Source organism: Mustelus asterias, chromosome 13 (assembly GCF_964213995.1).
Source record: "Mustelus asterias chromosome 13, sMusAst1.hap1.1, whole genome shotgun sequence".
NCBI classification, from domain to species: Eukaryota; Metazoa; Chordata; class Chondrichthyes; order Carcharhiniformes; family Triakidae; genus Mustelus; species Mustelus asterias.
The window spans coordinates 48,660,540-48,677,409 of NC_135813.1; the positions used below are offsets into that span (position 1 = coordinate 48,660,540).

At 47.1% G+C, this 16,870-nt stretch overlaps 1 protein-coding gene across 2 annotated transcripts in view; it reads right to left on the bottom strand.

Annotated features, from left to right (window-relative positions):
• Positions 1 to 15,507, bottom strand: part of LOC144502597 (apical endosomal glycoprotein-like) — a 131,021-nt gene extending 115,514 nt beyond the window's left edge. For both annotated transcript variants that reach the window (XM_078226716.1, XM_078226715.1), the window contains exons 1-2: positions 13,935 to 15,507; positions 1,564 to 1,704 (exon numbers count right to left, since the gene is read on the bottom strand). In XM_078226716.1, the coding sequence (XP_078082842.1) occupies positions 1,564 to 1,704; positions 13,935 to 13,986 (193 nt within the window). In that variant the 5' untranslated portion in view covers positions 13,987 to 15,507. The remainder of the gene's footprint in view (positions 1 to 1,563; positions 1,705 to 13,934) is intronic.
• Between the last annotated feature and the right edge of the window lie 1,363 nt (positions 15,508 to 16,870).

Here is a 16,870-nt window from a genome sequence, read left to right on the forward strand (position 1 = left end):
TGTTAAGGGAGGTCAGGTCTGACCAATTGATTGAATTTTTCAAAGCAGTGACCAGGTGTGTGAATGAGGGCAATGCATTTGACATAGTCTAATTGGACTTCAGCAAGGCTTTTGACAAGGTCCCATGTGGGAGACTGATAGTGAAGGTAAGAGCCCATTGGATGCAAGGAAATCTGGCACATTGGATCCAGAATTGGCTGAGTGGCAGGAAGCAGAGGGTGATGGTTGAAGTGTGTTTTTCTGACTGGAAACCTGTGCCCAGTGGGGTCCCGCAGCAATGAGGACTGTGGTTGTGGTTGATATAAATGTTTCAGAATTGAACGTAGGAAGGTTGATCAGAAAGTTCACGGATGATACGAAAATTGGTGGAGTGGTAAATAGTGAGAAGGACAATGGTAGGAACATATTCCCGCAAATCTTTAGACTGTGGGAGGAAACTGGAGCACCCAGAAGAAACCCACGCAGACACGGGGAGAAGGTGCAGACTCCACACAGACAGTAATCCAAGCCGGGGATCGGACCCGGGTCCCTGGAACTGTGAGGCAGCAGTGCTAACCACTGAGCCACCCCAAAGCACAAGTCAGAATGTGATGGCATACTCCCCACTTGCCTGGATATGTGCAACTCCAACAATCAAGAAGCTTGGCACCATCCAGGACAAAGCAGCCACTTAATTGGCACCCCAACCATAAACATTCACTCCCTCCACCACTGATGAACATTGGCAGCCGTGTGTACCACCTACAAGATGCACTGCAGCAAATCACCAAATTTCCTTCGGTAGCACTTTCCAAACCCATGACTACTACCATCTAGAAGGACAAGAGCAGCAGATCCAAGTTCACCCCCAACTCATACACCAAGTTGATTATCATTGTTCCTTCACTGTTGCTGGGTCAAAACCCTGGAACTCCCTCCCCAACAGCACTGTGGCTGCACTTACACCTTATGGACTGCAGCGGTTCAAGAAGGCAGCTCACCACCACCTTATCAAGGGCAACTAGGGATGGGCAATAAATGCTGGCCTAGCCAGCAAAACCCACATCCTCTGAAAGGAGCTCATGTATCTTCTCCACAGGCTGAAAGGGAAAGTTGGATAAAGTGAGCAGATTATTTTGTTGGATTATTGACTTCAATTCACACCTGTCAAGTGATGGAAGGGAGATCTCTCCTGAAGCTGTGCACTGCACTGCCATGCTTGATGACATTGTTAACCTTGTACATGTTGGTGAGGATCGAACTTGTGATTGATTGAAAGGAAGTGATGTGAATGGTGAAGTTTCGCGTTCCCTTTGCGAGGTCTCTGTAAAGGAGAGTGGGTGGGTCAGTGCTCCATGTGAATTGGGATCCCTGGCTAGGGTTAGTGAGCTGTGTTAGGGTCCTCACATTGTGAACCATTCTGGTACTGAGTAACTCCTTCAACATCAACAACCTTCTCTGGTAACCAACCTCCCTCCCTACCCAGGGGGGAAGTTACAGTCTCTGGCTTGGCTCCTTAATCCTCACTTGTTTTCTTTAACCGTGTGTGTTGTGTGGTTTAACCTTGTGAACCATCTCGTTTACCTTTGCCGTTGAGGGTGTGATCATAGTTTGGACCATGATGCAGTAGGTTAGACTCACGGCCAGAATCTCGAATCCACTGCAGGCTAGCATTCGCGTTCTGTTCCCATTCAGAACAAACCGTCTCAAAATTACAGGAAATGGCTGTAAGCAAACAAACCAATTAGGGCAGTCGTTTTGAGAATATGCTTCGCTATTTCAGGAGTGTTGCAGACAGTGTTATATAATATCAGCATTACATTTCCAGAAAGCCCAGGTTGAGTGAGAGATAAGGACCAAGCCTTGTGCTGGTGATATTTATTAATTCTCTCCTGGACGCAGGAAAACCTGGAAGGCAAAACCAAACATCACAACAACCCTGACCATCCCATAAGAAAGTCCCTCATTTTGGTGTTTTTACCTCCTCCCCCTGCCCCCCAGAGCTCATTCCCAAGAGTGAAGGGTTGAATAGAGAACCCTTGTCAATGTCCTCTGAAATATGCCAGTTTTTTTTGTCACAAGTAGGTTTACATTAACACTGCTATGAAGTTATTGTGGCAATCCCCTAGTCGCCACACTCCGGTGCCTGTTCGGGTACACTGAGGGAGAATTTAGCATGGCCAATGCACCTAACCAGCATGTCTTTCGGACTGCTGGAGGAAACCGGAGCACTGGAGGAAACCCACGCAGACACAGGGAGCACATTCAAACTCCACACAGACAGTGACCCAAGCCGAGAATTGAACCTGGGTCCCTGCCGCTGTGAGTTTGCAGTGCTAACCGCTGTGCCACCGTGCCGTCCGTAGGAAGGTGAATAGTCACAGTATTCCAGTTTGCACGGCGGAGCGGGGATAGATTATAAACCCCCCGGCAGCACGGTGGTACACTGCTGCCTCACAGTTTCGGAGACCTGGGTTTGATTCCCAGCTTGGGTCTCTGTCTGCGTGGGTTTCCTCTGGATGCTCTGGTTTCCTCCCACAGTCCAAAGACTATTGGCCATGCTAAATTGACCCATAGTGTCCCGGGATGTGTAGGTTAGAGGGATTAGCGGGGTAAATATGTGGGATTACGGGAATAAGGCCTGGGTGGGATTGTTGTTGGTGCAGACTTGATGGGCCCAAATGGCCTCCTTCTGCACTGTAGGGATTCTATGAGAAACCAACAGATACATCTTGAGCAGATCTGTATTAACCGGAAACTCACAATTGTTCGGAATTCCAACATTCTAACTGTTACAGAGTGTCATTTTGAGTGCAGAGTGTTTTTACAAGCCTTTTTTCCAATGTAATTATTTTACTGGTGTCTGATTCTGAGCATGTGCAGGCTTGGACGAGCTTTTCAGTCTGCAAGAGAGTGTTCTGCAAGCAAGACCTGTTTTATAGTGCTCCTGTTTTCATAGCTATTACTAAACTCATACAAACTTGCTGTAACCAATGAAACGTCCTCCTGATCAAATCCAGCTGGTCCTTGGATCTCTGTCACCCTCTGACCACACTGAAACATTAACACAGAGACTAAATCTAGCTCAGTCCCTCCACTTGCTCCATATAAACTACTCCAACCCCTATGAAGATGCACTGAAACAAAACATGGAGATAAATTAGGCCTCTCCCAGTTACAACCGTTCACAGCTTGTCAACTATACACGGAATCCTACAGCTTAGAAAGAGGCCACTCAGTCTGTTCAGTGTGTGTTTGCACTTTGAAAGAGCTCTGCTGCTCTTTCCCCATCACCCTGCAAAGACTCTCCCTTTAGCACCTCCCCAATTCTGTTGAATCTGCTCCCGGTGCCCTCTCAGTCCGTGCGTCCCAGATCACAACTCGCTGTTAAAAAATAAATTCCTCTTCACATCAATGGATGCTTTGCCAATCACCTTAAATCCCTGTGCTCTCTTACTGACATTTAAAGTTTATTCACTTAGTGTCACAGGTAAGGCTTACATTCACACTGCAATGAAGTTACAAAGAACAAAGAACAATACAGCACAGGAACAGGCCCTTTGGCCCTCCAAGCCCGCGCCGCTCCCTGGTCCAAACTAGACCATTCTTTTGTATCCCTCCATTCCCACTCCGTTCATGTGGCTATCCAGATAAGTCTTAAACGTTCCCAGTGTGTCCGCCTCCACCACCTTGCCTGGCAGCGCATTCCAGGCCCCCACCACCCTCTGTGTAAAATACGTCCTTCTGATATCCCTGTTAAACCTCCCCCCCCTCACCTTGAACCTATGACCCCTCGTGAACGTCACCACCGACCTGGGAAAAAGCTTCCCACCGTTCACCCTCTCTATGCCTTTCATAATTTTATACACCTCTATTAAGTCTCCCCTCATCCTCCGTCTTTCCAGTGAGAACAACCCCAGTTTACCCAATCTCTCCTTATAACTAAGCCCTTCCATACCAGGCAACATCCTGGTAAACCTCCTCTGCACTCTCTCCTAAGCCTCCACGTCCTTCCGGTAGTGTGGCGACCAGAACTGGGCGCAGTATTCCAGATGCGGCCGAACCAACGTTCTATACAACCGCAACATCAGACCCCAACTTTTATACTCTATGCCCCGTCCTATAAAGGCAAGCATGCCATATACCTTATTCACCACCTTCTCCACCTGTGACGTCACCTTCAAGGATCTGTGAATGAGGTTACTGTGTGGATGAGGTTACTGTGAAAACCCCTAGTCACCAAACCAGCACGTCTTTTGGACTGTGGGAGGAAACCCCGCAGACACAGGGAGAACGTGCAGACTCCACACAGTGACCCAAGCCAGGAATCGAAGCTGGGCCCCTGGCGCAGTGAGGCAGCAGTGCTAACCACTGTGCTGCCCAACGACTCTCCCACCACCGTATTTACTCTTCTAAAAACCTTTTTAAATATCTTGGCTAAGTCTCTCATGAACGTGTTGCTGGAAGGACAGCAATCCTAGCTTCTCCATTCTCTCCACATGGTTGCATTTCCTCATGCAGATAAGGGCTCATCCATTTCAAACAGGGATGAGGCCAGATTTTCTTTCTCAGATGTTTGAGAATCTTTGGAACTGTCTTCCTGAAAAGGTGGTGCAAGCAGAGCCTGTGAATATTTTTATGACAGAGGTGGATAGATCCTTAGTAAGCAAGAGGGTGATGGGTGATCTGGGGTGGGTGGGATGCAGAATGAAATATATGATCAGATCAGACATGATCTTATTAAATGGCAGAGCAGGCTCGAGGGGCCGAATGTCCTACTCCTGCTCCCTGTTTGTATCCCAGTCCCATTGCAGTAAATCTCCTGTGCACCCTCTCCAAGACCTACACAACTCTCCTAAAGTGTGGTGTTCAGAATTGAACACAATACTCCAACTGCCAGTTATAAAATTCCTTCCTTTCTATTCTATTCCTCAACTCATAAAGCCGAGAGTCAAATCCGCTTTCTTCTCAGCTATGTCCTGCCACCTTACACACATCTCCTGTTCCTGCACCCCCTTTAACACTCTAACATTTCAATTGCCTCCCCTCACGTTTCCTATCAAAGTGTATCTTGTCATTAAATTTCATCAGCTATGTATCTATGTATCTCTCTGTCCATTCAATTACACCTGCCATCATAGCAAAGCTCAGCAAAAGCTCCCAATCTCTGGGTGGAATTCTCCTGCCTGGGACTAAGTCCTGTGTCGGGGGCAGGGACATGCAGAGTTTCCCGCTGGCAGGAAACCTGCCCCAACCTCATTAATGATGTAACTGGGTGTTTTGTGCTATAATCCATGGTGAGGTGGACCTGATGGTGTGCAGTCTGTTGTTATATCTGGATGCCATATTGAAAAGACGCCCAACATCACTGACCCACTGATGAAGAAAGAAGATCGATCTCCTGAGGAAGATGATGGATCTCTGGGAATACCCTGAGGCTGGAGAACTGTCCTCCCTAATGACACTGAATCTGGAAGATCCACCTGTAGATGCTCCCCCCACTCACTGCTGTGCTGTTCCTGGATCCAGGGTGTTGGTGACCTCTGTCCCGAACTCCAGAGGCAGTCCCAGGCATCATTCAGATGAGACCCACCCTCTGCATGCCATGTTGTTCCAGAGGTGCTCTGGTCCGGCTGGCATTGTGGAGAATCAGGCACATGGGGAAGATTCCATTTAGGCCTTCATCTGCATCAATCATTACCGGGATGCAAATCAGTTTCACGCTGGCCTTCATTGGGATTCCTGATCCGCTGTAGCAGGCACCAGCGGAAGAGCCGGCTGGGAATTCAAGCTGATGTAACTGATTTTTGTGCTTCCTGCTGAATTCTCTCCCCCTTCGGCACTGTGTTCGCCACTGAACCTGCCAGCAGAGGCATGGGAGAATTCCGCCCTCTGGATTTGACGGAGGTGTCACACATTATTGACTAAACTGAATATAGGATGTCAAGAAGTTTCTTGGATGTATTGGAACTGATACCTCCATCACTACCAGGAACTAACATCACTGTTGGGCTGGGCAATAAATAGTCTGATTAAGTAAATGTTTGGCCTTGTAGTTTTCATACCGGAGAGAGGGAGTGATCACAATTCAGTGCATGAGCTGCAGCTCATACACATATGTGGACACAATTTGAAGCCAGAAGACTAAGAGAAAGTCCAGTTGAAGCAACAGTGCAGTAACTGTTTAAAACTCAAGCCCGAGGCTTCTGAAAGTGTAGGCCTCTGCATGAAAGTGTAATTGGGAGATTTTAAATATAGAAAAGGCAATTTTATGAGCTTAATGGTTTTGTTATGAATTTTAGTTTATTGTATTTTATTTTAGCTTATCCTCAAAGCGCTGACGGCAGGGACATTTATATATTTTGAAAGCAAAGGTCGGTAGATTCTTAACTAACAATGGAGTCAAAGGTTAGTAGGGGGTAGGTGGAATATGGAGTTGAGGCCACAATGAGATCAGCCGTGACCTTATTGAATGGCAGAGCAGGCTTGAGGGGCTGAGTGGCCTACTCCTGCTCCTAATCCGTATGTTTGTTATATATGTTCATATGTTTGTACATCTTACAAACTGCGTTATGACAAAGCAAAATATTTCACAATTTGGAGCAATTTTATTTCCCCCCTTTTCTCCGTGTCACTATATGGATTGTTGTTTGCAGAATCCTCACGCCTGCCCATTTGCTGGGTCTCTCCCCTTGTGTTTCAGTCAATCAGCATCATCCCAGATCTTTAAGCAGGATCTAAATGGAGTAGATGGAAGTGGAAATCCAGAGGAACAGATTTCCAGTCTCAGGTCAAGAAATTTGCTGGTGATGGGGTGAAGGGGGTGAGGGAAGGGGTGCGGGGTGGGGGGGGAAATGGGTGATGCAGGGGAGATCAGCGTCAGGGAAATGAAGAGCTTGAGGCTGAGCAGAGGTGAGTTCACATATGGACAGCAGAGTTTTGGATGAGTTTGAGGTGACACATTTTGTGCAAGATGAATTTTGGTGAGGCCACAGCTAGAATATTGTGTGCAATTCTGGTCGCCACATTATAGGAAGGATATGATTGCGCTGGAGGGGGTGCAGAAGAGATTCACCAGGATGGTGCTGGGATGGAATCTTTAAGTTGTGAAGAGAGGTTGGATAGGCTTGGGTTGTTTTCGTTGGAGCAGAGAAGACTGAGAGGCGATCTGATCAAGGTGTTCAAGATTGAGGGGCACAGACAGAATGGATAAGGAGCAGCTGTTCCCCTTAATTGAAGGGTCAGTCACGAGGGGGCATTGGTTCAAGGTGAGGGGCAGGGGATTTAGGGGGGAATGTGAGGAAAACATTTTTTACCCAAAGTGTGGTGACAGTCTGGAATGCATTGCCTGGGAGAGTGGTAGAGGCGAGGTACCTTACATCCTTTAATAAGTACCTGAATGAGCACTTGGCACATCATAATACTCAGAGCTATGGGCCAAGTGCTGGTAAATGGGATTAGGTGGGAGTTCAGATGTTTCCAATGTGTCTGTGTAGACTCGATGGGCTGAAGGGCCTCTTCTGCACAGTATGAATCTATGATTCTATGATACAGAAGGTTGACCCAAAGGGCATGGGAATAATCATGTCTGAAGATAACAAGGGATGAAGGTTTCAGCAGCAGGTAACCCAAGGAAGCAGCAGAGTCAGCTGATGCTACAGAGATAGAAATAGGTCGCCTTAGCAATGGCACAGATATAGTCTTATGATCTAGAATGATTTTACAATGGCCAGGGAGTGGAACAGAATAAGAACATAGGAACTGGCAGCAGGAGTAGGCTATCTGGCTCCTCGAGCTTGCTCCGCCATTCCATAAGATCATAGCTGATCCTTTCGTGGACTCAGTTCCACTTACCCACCCGCTCACCATAACCCTTAATTCCTTTACTGTTCAAACACTTATCTATCCTTGCCTTAAAAATATTCAATAAGGTAGCCTCAACTGCTTCACTGGGCAGGGAACTCCACAGATTTACAATCCTTTGTGTGAAGATGTTCCTCCTCAACTCAGTCCTAAATCTGCTCCCCCTTATTTTGAGGCTATGCCCCCTGGTTCTAGTTTCATCTGCCAGTGGAAACAACCTCCCTGCTTCTACCTTATCTATTCCCTTAAGAACATAAGAACATAAGAAATAGGAGCAGGAGTAGGCCATCTGGCCCTTCGAGCCTGCCCCGCCATTCAACAAGATCATGGCTGATCTGAAGCGAATCAGTTCCACTTACCCGCCTGCTCCCCATATCCCCTAATTCCCTTATCGATCAGAAAACTATCTACCCGTGATTTAAACATATTCAACGAGGAAGCCTCCACCACTTTAATGGGCAGAGAATTCCAGAGATTCACTACCCTCTGAGAGAAGAAGTTCCCCCTCAACTCTGTTCTGAACCGGCCCCCCCTTATTTTGAGGCTGTGCCCTCTAGTTCTGGTTTCATAGAACATAGAACATAGAAAGCCACAGCACAAACAGGCCCTTCGGCCCACAGGTTGCGCCGATCACATCCCCACCTCTAGGCCTATCTATAGCCCTCAATCCCATTAAATCCCATGTACTCATCCAGAAGTCTCTTAAAAGACCCCAACGAGTTTGCCTCCACCACCACCGACGTCAGCCGATTCCACTCACCCACCACCCTCTGAGTGAAAAACTTACCCCTGACATCTCCTCTGTACCTACCCCCCAGCACCTTAAACCTGTGTCCTCTCGTAGCAACCATTTCAGCCCTTGGAAATAGCCTCTGAGAGTCTACCCTATCCAGACCTCTCAACATCTTGTAAACCTCTATCAGGTCACCTCTCATCCTTTGTCTCTCCAGGGAGAAGAGACCAAGCTCCCTCAACCTATCCTCATAAGGCATGCCCCCCAATCCAGGCAACATCCTTGTAAATCTCCTCTGCACCCTTTCAATGGCTTCAACATCTTTCCTGTAATGAGGTGACCAGAACTGCGCGCAGTACTCCAAGTGGGGTCTAACCAGGGTCCTATAAAGCTGCAGCATTATCTCCCGACTCCTAAACTCAATCCCTCGATTAATGAAGGCCAGTACGCCGTACGCCTTCTTGACCGCATCCTCCACCTGCGAGGCCGATTTAAGAGTCCTATGGACCCGGACCCCAAGGTCCTTCTGATCCTCTACACTGCTAAGAATGGTACCCTTCATATTATATTGCTGCTTCATCCCATTGGATCTGCCAAAATGGATCACCACACACTTATCCGGGTTGAAGTCCATCTGCCACTTCTCCGCCCAGTCTTGCATTCTATCTATGTCTCGCTGCAACTTCTGACATCCCTCCAAACTATCCACAACACCACCTACCTTGGTGTCGTCAGCAAACTTACCAACCCATCCCTCCACTTCCTCATCCAGGTCATTTATGAAAATGACAAACAGCAAGGGTCCCAGAACAGATCCCTGGGGCACTCCACTTTCCCTTCTAAGTGGAAAGAATCTCTCCACCTCTACCCTATCCAGCCCCTTCATTATCTTATATGTCTCTATAAGATCACCCCTCATCCTTCTAAACTCCAACGAGTACAGACCCAATCTGTTTAATCTCTCCTCATAAGCTACACTCCTCATCTCCGGTATCAACCTGGTGAACCTTCTCTGCACTCCCTCCAAGGCCAATATATCCTTTCGCAAATAAGGGGACCAAAACTGCACACAGTACTCCAGTTGCGGCCTCACCAGTGCCTTGTACAGTTGCAGCAAGACCTCCCTGCTTTTATATTCTATCCCCCTCGCGATAAAGGCCAACATTCCATTCGCCTTCTTGATCACCTGCTGCACCTGCAGACTGAGTTTTTGTGATTCGTGCACAAGGACCCCCAGGTCCCTCTGCACAGTCGCACGATGTAATTTTTCTCCATTTAAATAATATTCCAATTTACTATTATTTCTTCCAAAGTGGATAACCTCACATTTGCTAACGTTATATTCCATCTGCCAGATCCTCGCCCACTCGCTCAGCCTATCCAAATCTCTCTGCAGACTTTCCGCGTCCTCCACACAATTCGCTTTCCCACTCACCTTCGTGTCATCAGCAAACTTGAATACCCTACATTCAGTCCCCTCCTCCAGATCATCTATGTAAATGGTAAACAATTGAGGCCCCAGCACCGATCCCTGCGGCACGCCACTGGTCACCAACTGCCAACCAGAAAAGCACCCATTTATCCCAACTCTCTGCTTCCTGTTCGATAGCCAATCCCCAATCCACGCCAACACCTTACCCCTAACTCCGTGTACCCCAATCTTCTGCAGCAACCTTTTGTGAGGCACCTTATCGAACGCCTTCTGGAAATCTAAAAACACCACATCCACCGGTTCCCCTCTGTCAACCGCACTAGTGACATCTTCATAAAAGTCCAGTAGATTCGTCAAACACGACTTTCCCTTCATGAATCCATGCTGCGTCTGCTTGATTGAACCATTCTTATTCAGGTGCTCTGTTATTTCCTCTTTAATAATGGACTCTAGCATCTTCCCAACTACGGACGTTAAGCTAACCGGCCTGTAGTTACCCGCCTTTTGTCTCCTTCCTTTTTTAAACAGCGGCGTAACAGTAGCTGTTTTCCAGTCAGCCGGCACTACCCCAGAGTCCAGCGAATTTTGATAAATTACTACTAACGCATCTGCTATTACCTCAGCCATTTCTTTCAGTACCCTGGGATGCATTCCATCCGGGCCCGGGGACTTGTCTACCTTCAGTCCTATTAGTCTACCAAGCACCACCTCCTTAGTAACAGTAATTGTATTAAGGACCTCCCCTCCCACCAACTCTCGATCTCTAATATTCGGCAAACTATTTGTGTCTTCCACCGTGAAGACCGACACAAAAAACTTATTTAAAGTCTCAGCCATTTCCTCGTTTTCCACTATTAAATCCCCCCTCTCATCTTCCAAGGGTCCAACATTCACTCTATTCCTTTTTATATACTTGTAAAAGTATACTTCCCTTCATAATCTTATATGTTTCTATAAGATCTCCCCTCATTCTTCTGAATTCCAATGAGTTTCTAAGATTTTTTTTGTCTTTTAGGAGGAGTTTCTAAGATTGGTGGCATAGTGGACAGTGAAGAAAGTTATCTCCAATTGCAACTGGATCTTGATCACTTGGGACAGTGGGCTGACGAATGGCAGATGGAGTTTAATTTAGACAAATGCGAGGTGATGCATTTTGGTAGATTGAACCAGGGCAGGACTCACTCAGTTAATGGTAGGGTGTTGGGGAGAGTTACAGAACAAAGAGATCTAGGGGTACATGTTCATAGCTCCTTGAAAGTGGAGTCACAGGTGGACAGAGTGGTGAAGAAGGCATTCGGCATGCTTGGTTTCATCGGTCAGAACATTGAATACAGGAGTTGGAATGTCCTGTTGAAGTTGTACAAGACATTGGTAAGGCCACACTTGGAATACTGTGTGCAATTCTGGTCATGATGTGGAGATGCCGGCGTTGGACTGGGGTAAACACAGTAAGAGTTTTAACAACACCAGGTTAAAGTCCAACAGGTTTATTTGGTAGCAAATGCCATTAGCTTTCGGAGCGCTGCTCCTTCGTCAGATGGAGTGGATATCTGCTCTCAAACAGGGCACAGAGAGACACAAAATCAAGTTACAGAATACTGATTAGAATGCGAATCTCTACAGCCAACCAGCTCTTTTATGTTTTTCTGGTTGGCAATCAGTGGCTAGAGGTGTGCCTCAGGCATCAAGTGTTGGGACCGCAATTGTTTACGATTTACATAGATGATTTGGAGTTGGGGACCAAGTGTAGTGTGTCAAAATTCGCAGATGTACTACATTGTCAAATGCCTTCTGGAAATCCAGATCCACCACATCCACAGGTTCCCCATTGTCCACCACACACATAATGTTCTCAAAGAATTTCACCACGTTAGTCAAACATGACCTGCCCTTCATGAACCCATGCTGTGTCTTCCCAATGGGACAAGTTATATCCAGATGTCTGAATAGGGAGCTAGTGAATAGAGTGTCATGTGAACCAAAAACATTGGCTTCAGTCTTCCCAATGTTTACCTTGGAGGAAATGGTGCTTCCTCTAAAGCCGATTGTCACACAATTCATTTGAGAGCCGCACCCACTAACAGCTGCCATACACACACCTGAATGGGGCTTCCAAGGCAGCTAGCCACATTGTCACATGTGCCACACATCACAGGTGCTGGAGTCCATTCAGCTGAACACAGATACTGAGCCTCGGGCAGAGGGGCACAGAGTCACGTGGGGAATCAATGAAGAGGACAATTCTAGGGCAGTAGATAAGGTGTGAGGTTCAGCATTTCCCAGAGGCAGAGCACAGCCTTGGAGTGAGATTGGAGGAACCCAACTCTGCCACAACAGCGTGATGTCCCAGGCTTTTGTTCTGATTTACGCCTGCGAGGAAGGAGTGGCCACCTGCCTGGAGCACCAAACACAGCAGGTACTCGAGTACATATTAGCCCTAACCAGTGGCCTGCACACTCAGTTTAAATAAGATGGAGGAAAGCCTCACCTTGGACACTTAGAGACTCACTGATGTGCAATGAAGAGCTCTCGAGTTCTTGCCTAATGGGGAGGTGCAGGTGGGCCGTGGCAGAAAAGGCAAAACCCCCACTCCTCCCATCTTGCCCCTTCTTCCCTCAGTCAGAGCCTCGCATGGAGCTGAAACCTTTTCATGATAATGCTGATTGTCACTGACCCTCGGACAGTGCTGGAGTGGTGATGAAAGGCAGATAAGCAATGAGGAACACAGCCTGCAGAAACAGCTTTGTGTTGCAGAGTTGCATCTCAGTGAGTTGACTGTCAGCTACGTGACCCTACGCTCACCTCCAACAGCGAGTGTGAGGCGCTGACATATTACTGTATTACAAAAGTGAAGATTATTCTTTAAATGGCCCTCTCTCCTTGCCCTTGAAGATCAACCATCCCCTTCTCTCTGCTGCTTCTGTCCAACTACCCCTCACTCCAAGCTCATCTCGCCCATGAGTTTCAGCTCCTGCTCCCTCCTGCTATCCCCATGAAACCCGGTTATCCTCAGGCCCTCTCTCCTAGGTTATACCGGTGTGCTGATGACTCTGAGCTCTCGCTCACCATCTCTCTCGACTCCTATACTGTCTCTGCTGTATCACGCTGCTCATGTGAAAGCCCGTTTAGATGAGCCACCATCTCCTCCAAGGTAAACTTTGGGAAGACTAAAGCCAATGTTTTTAGAAATAGAGAATCCCTACAATGCAGGAAGAGGCCATTTGGCCCATCAAGTCTGTCCCGTCTTTGCACCCAGGCCCTCCCCTCCATCCTAACCCTGTAACCCCATGCATTTACCATAGCTAATCCACCTAACCGGCACATCTTTGGAGCGTGGGAGGAAACCGGAGCACCTGGAGGAAACCCATGCAGACATGGGGAGGATATGCAAACTCCACACAGACAGTCATCCCAAGACTGGAATTGAACCCAGTGAGGCAGCAGTGCTATTTTAGCATATTTAAATCCCACAAAATCCTTGTGCGCTCATAAACACATTCTAAAGGGGTGAGGAAGTTGGTGCGTTCCTATTGGCTTCTGAACACCCCACAGGCACCGACACCCACTGTACTTGCAGGTTAAAATTCCCCCTTGTGCCCCACCCCCTCACTATCTGAAACCACACTAAGATTATAAAAAGGATCAGGCTATAATAAAAGCAGGAAAGCTGAAACAATAACAGAAAATGCTGGAAAATCTCAGCAGTTCTGGCAGCATCTGTGGAGACAGAAACAGCTCACATTACGAGCCCAGATGAATCTTTTTCAGAGATAAAGAGAGAGTGAATGTGATGGATTTGATACTGTTTGAGGGAGGAGAGCAGTCAGTGGGTCGATGACTGGGGCAGGGAGAACCTGCTAATCTCACACACACAATCCGTACAAAGCAAGCAATGAAGGTGATCTTTAAAAAAGGAATAAAACTTACCCAGTAGGTGACATGGGGACAGGAGCAGCAGGAAAAGAGTGGCGAGTGACATTTGAAAGCTTCTTCACTGAGCAATGAGTGTATAACGGAGAGGACGGAGGACAGTGCTGAATGTGACACCTTATCCATAGAGTTTGATAAAGCTTTGGACTTTAATCATTCTGTCAGCAATTCCCCAACTTGCTCCTGTTTCTCAATCACTCCCAACTTGGTTTTATGGGTATTTGTCACAACTTGAACTGTGAATTGCACTGGTTCATTTTAACCCTTTGCAGTCCAGGTTCCTTTCACAGGTTCTTGGGACAGAAGGACATTAACAATCAATTTATTATCCCAATTGCACAAACCGCAACCTAGCACAGTTTATGTTGACAGAGCTGAAACAATTTGATCGTGTTTCATTTTGGTCACAATAATTGAGTACAACTCCCAGCTCCAGCCCACCTGGGCAGGTAAATAAAGAAAGAACTTGCATTTGCACAGCGCCTGTCACATCTTTCAGACACGCAAGAGTAAACAGTTGCTGCAGGAAACACAGCAGTCAACTTGTGCACAGCAAGGACCCAGAAACAGAAATGATGGAACGAGCTGTTAATCTGTTTTGTTGTGGAGATGCCGGCGTTGGACTGGGGTAAACACAGTAAGAGTTTTAACAACACCAGGTTAAAGTCCAACAGGTTTATTTGGTGGCAAATACCATTAGCTTTTGGAGCGCTGCTCCTTCGTCAGATGGAGTGGAAATCTGCTCCAGCAGAGTCTCAGCCGGGATTATGTCCTCAAATCTCTGGAGTTCAACCCACAATCAGTGATTCAGAGGAAAGTTTGTGACCTGTAGAGGCCAGTGGGGGATGGGGATGAGTTCCTGCAGGAGCAGAGATTCCTGGCAGAACCTGAGGTCTTTACATTGCTGCCTCCTGCCCCAAAGGAGCCTGCTGCCAAGCCCTACAGAGGGTAAAAATATAAGATTCATGCAGAGGATGTTTACATGTGATTAGGGATTCTTTGCTCCTGTAGCGATTAAACATGACGGTTAATGGTTGGAACAATCAGACTACTTTCCTTATTTTTCTGTATACTAATCCATGTGCCAGCAGCACAGCTCAAACACCTTAGACACCTCTCTTTTCACCAGGAGCTGGCTGCAATCCTGTGAAAATGATGTAGGAGTTGAAATAATGGCAGTCATGCCTAATTTAAAAGTTCCTGACTGTTTCACATATGTGGGAGCACCATTGCATCCTTTAGCCAAACTTTAGCCATTCACTCCAAACGCACAGAATCCCAGTGAACCAAACTCTTCCCATTCACTCCTACTGGACTTACATGTCAGGGATTTAGAGGAGCTTTGATCTCCCAAGGTTATTAGGATATTCTTAATGGATAAATCCATTCACGTAGGTTTGAGGTTTCTAATGGGTACTGAAAGAACCCGACACAGAGCAATAGCTAAGGTACAGTATTATTCCCATGTGTCCCCAGCATGGAACAATGGGCAATGTATTGTTTCAATGTGTTCCCAGCATGGAGAACTGTATTGTTCCCATGTGTCCCCAGCATGGAACAATGGGCAATGTATTGTTCCCTTGTGTCCCCAGCATGGAGCAATGGGCAATGTATTGTTCCCATGTGTCCCCAGCATGGAGCAATGGGCAATGTATTGTTCCCTTGTGTCCCCAGCATGGGGCAATAGGCAAGGTATTGTTCGTGTGTGTCCCCAGCATGGAACAATGGGCAAAGTATTGTTCCTTTGTGTGTTCATATGGTGTGTGCTGCGATTGGACTGGTAATGTATCACTGCATCAGATATCACATGAAATAACACAGCGGAAGGGGGGGGGGGGTGGTCAGCAGAACAGCTAATCAGTCTGTAATTATAGGTTTACAAATTGGAGTCTTTATCTGAAGTATAGAAGCCCTGATGCAAAGGTAGCATTTCTGACTAAATGGGCTTTGAACTGTGTGTCACGGATTACTGATCAAGGTGGAACTGTACCGTGAGCGATGAGCAAGAGTGCTGACCACCTGGATACTGTGCACATGATGGGAACATCTGCCTGTAGGGTACAACACACCAACAGCTTGCAGAGACAGCAGATCAGACACACATGGTCATGCAGGTGACATTTCTACAGTTCCTTTCATAACCTTGAGCTGCCCCAAATTATTTCACAGCTGATAAAGGTACAAATGAAGCATTATCACTGATGCCACAGAGGAAACTTGTCAGCCAACATGCACAGAGCAAGATCCCAAAACAACAATGAGTGAGGGGAATCACTACAATTCATTCCAGTGCCCTTGGGCTGGGAATTTGCTCAGGAACTGGGCAAATATTAGTAGTGGAACAGACAGGAAGGTGAAGACACAATTGTGTGAATCTGGTGAAGAGTCATCCTGACTTGAAATGTTGGCTCTATTCTCTCTCTACAGACCTCTATATTCTCTCTCTATAGACGGTGTGGCACGGTAGCACAGTGGTTAGCACTGCTGCTTCACAGCTCCAGGGACCTGGGTTCGATTCCCGGCTTGGGTCACTGTCTGTGTGGAGTTTGCACATTCTCCTCGTGTCTGCGTGGGTTTCCTCCGGGTGCTCCGGTTTCCTCCCACAGTCCAAAGATGTGCGGGTTAGGTTGATTGGCTATGCTAAAAAAAAAATTGCCCTCAGTGTCCTGAGATGCGTGGGTAAAATATGTAGGGATATGGGGGTAGGGCCTGTGTGGGATTGTGGTCGGTGCAGACTCGATGGGCCAAATGGCCTCTTTCTGTACTGTAGGGATTCTATGACCTGCTGAGATTTTCCAGCATTTCCTGTTTTGGAGACAAAATTGCAATTGGATGTGGTTCCCGTCGATATTCAACATTAAGGCTCAGGGTTGAATAATGTACACCTGGCTGAGGTACCAGAAGCTGAGAGTGGGGGTGATTGTGCCCATGGG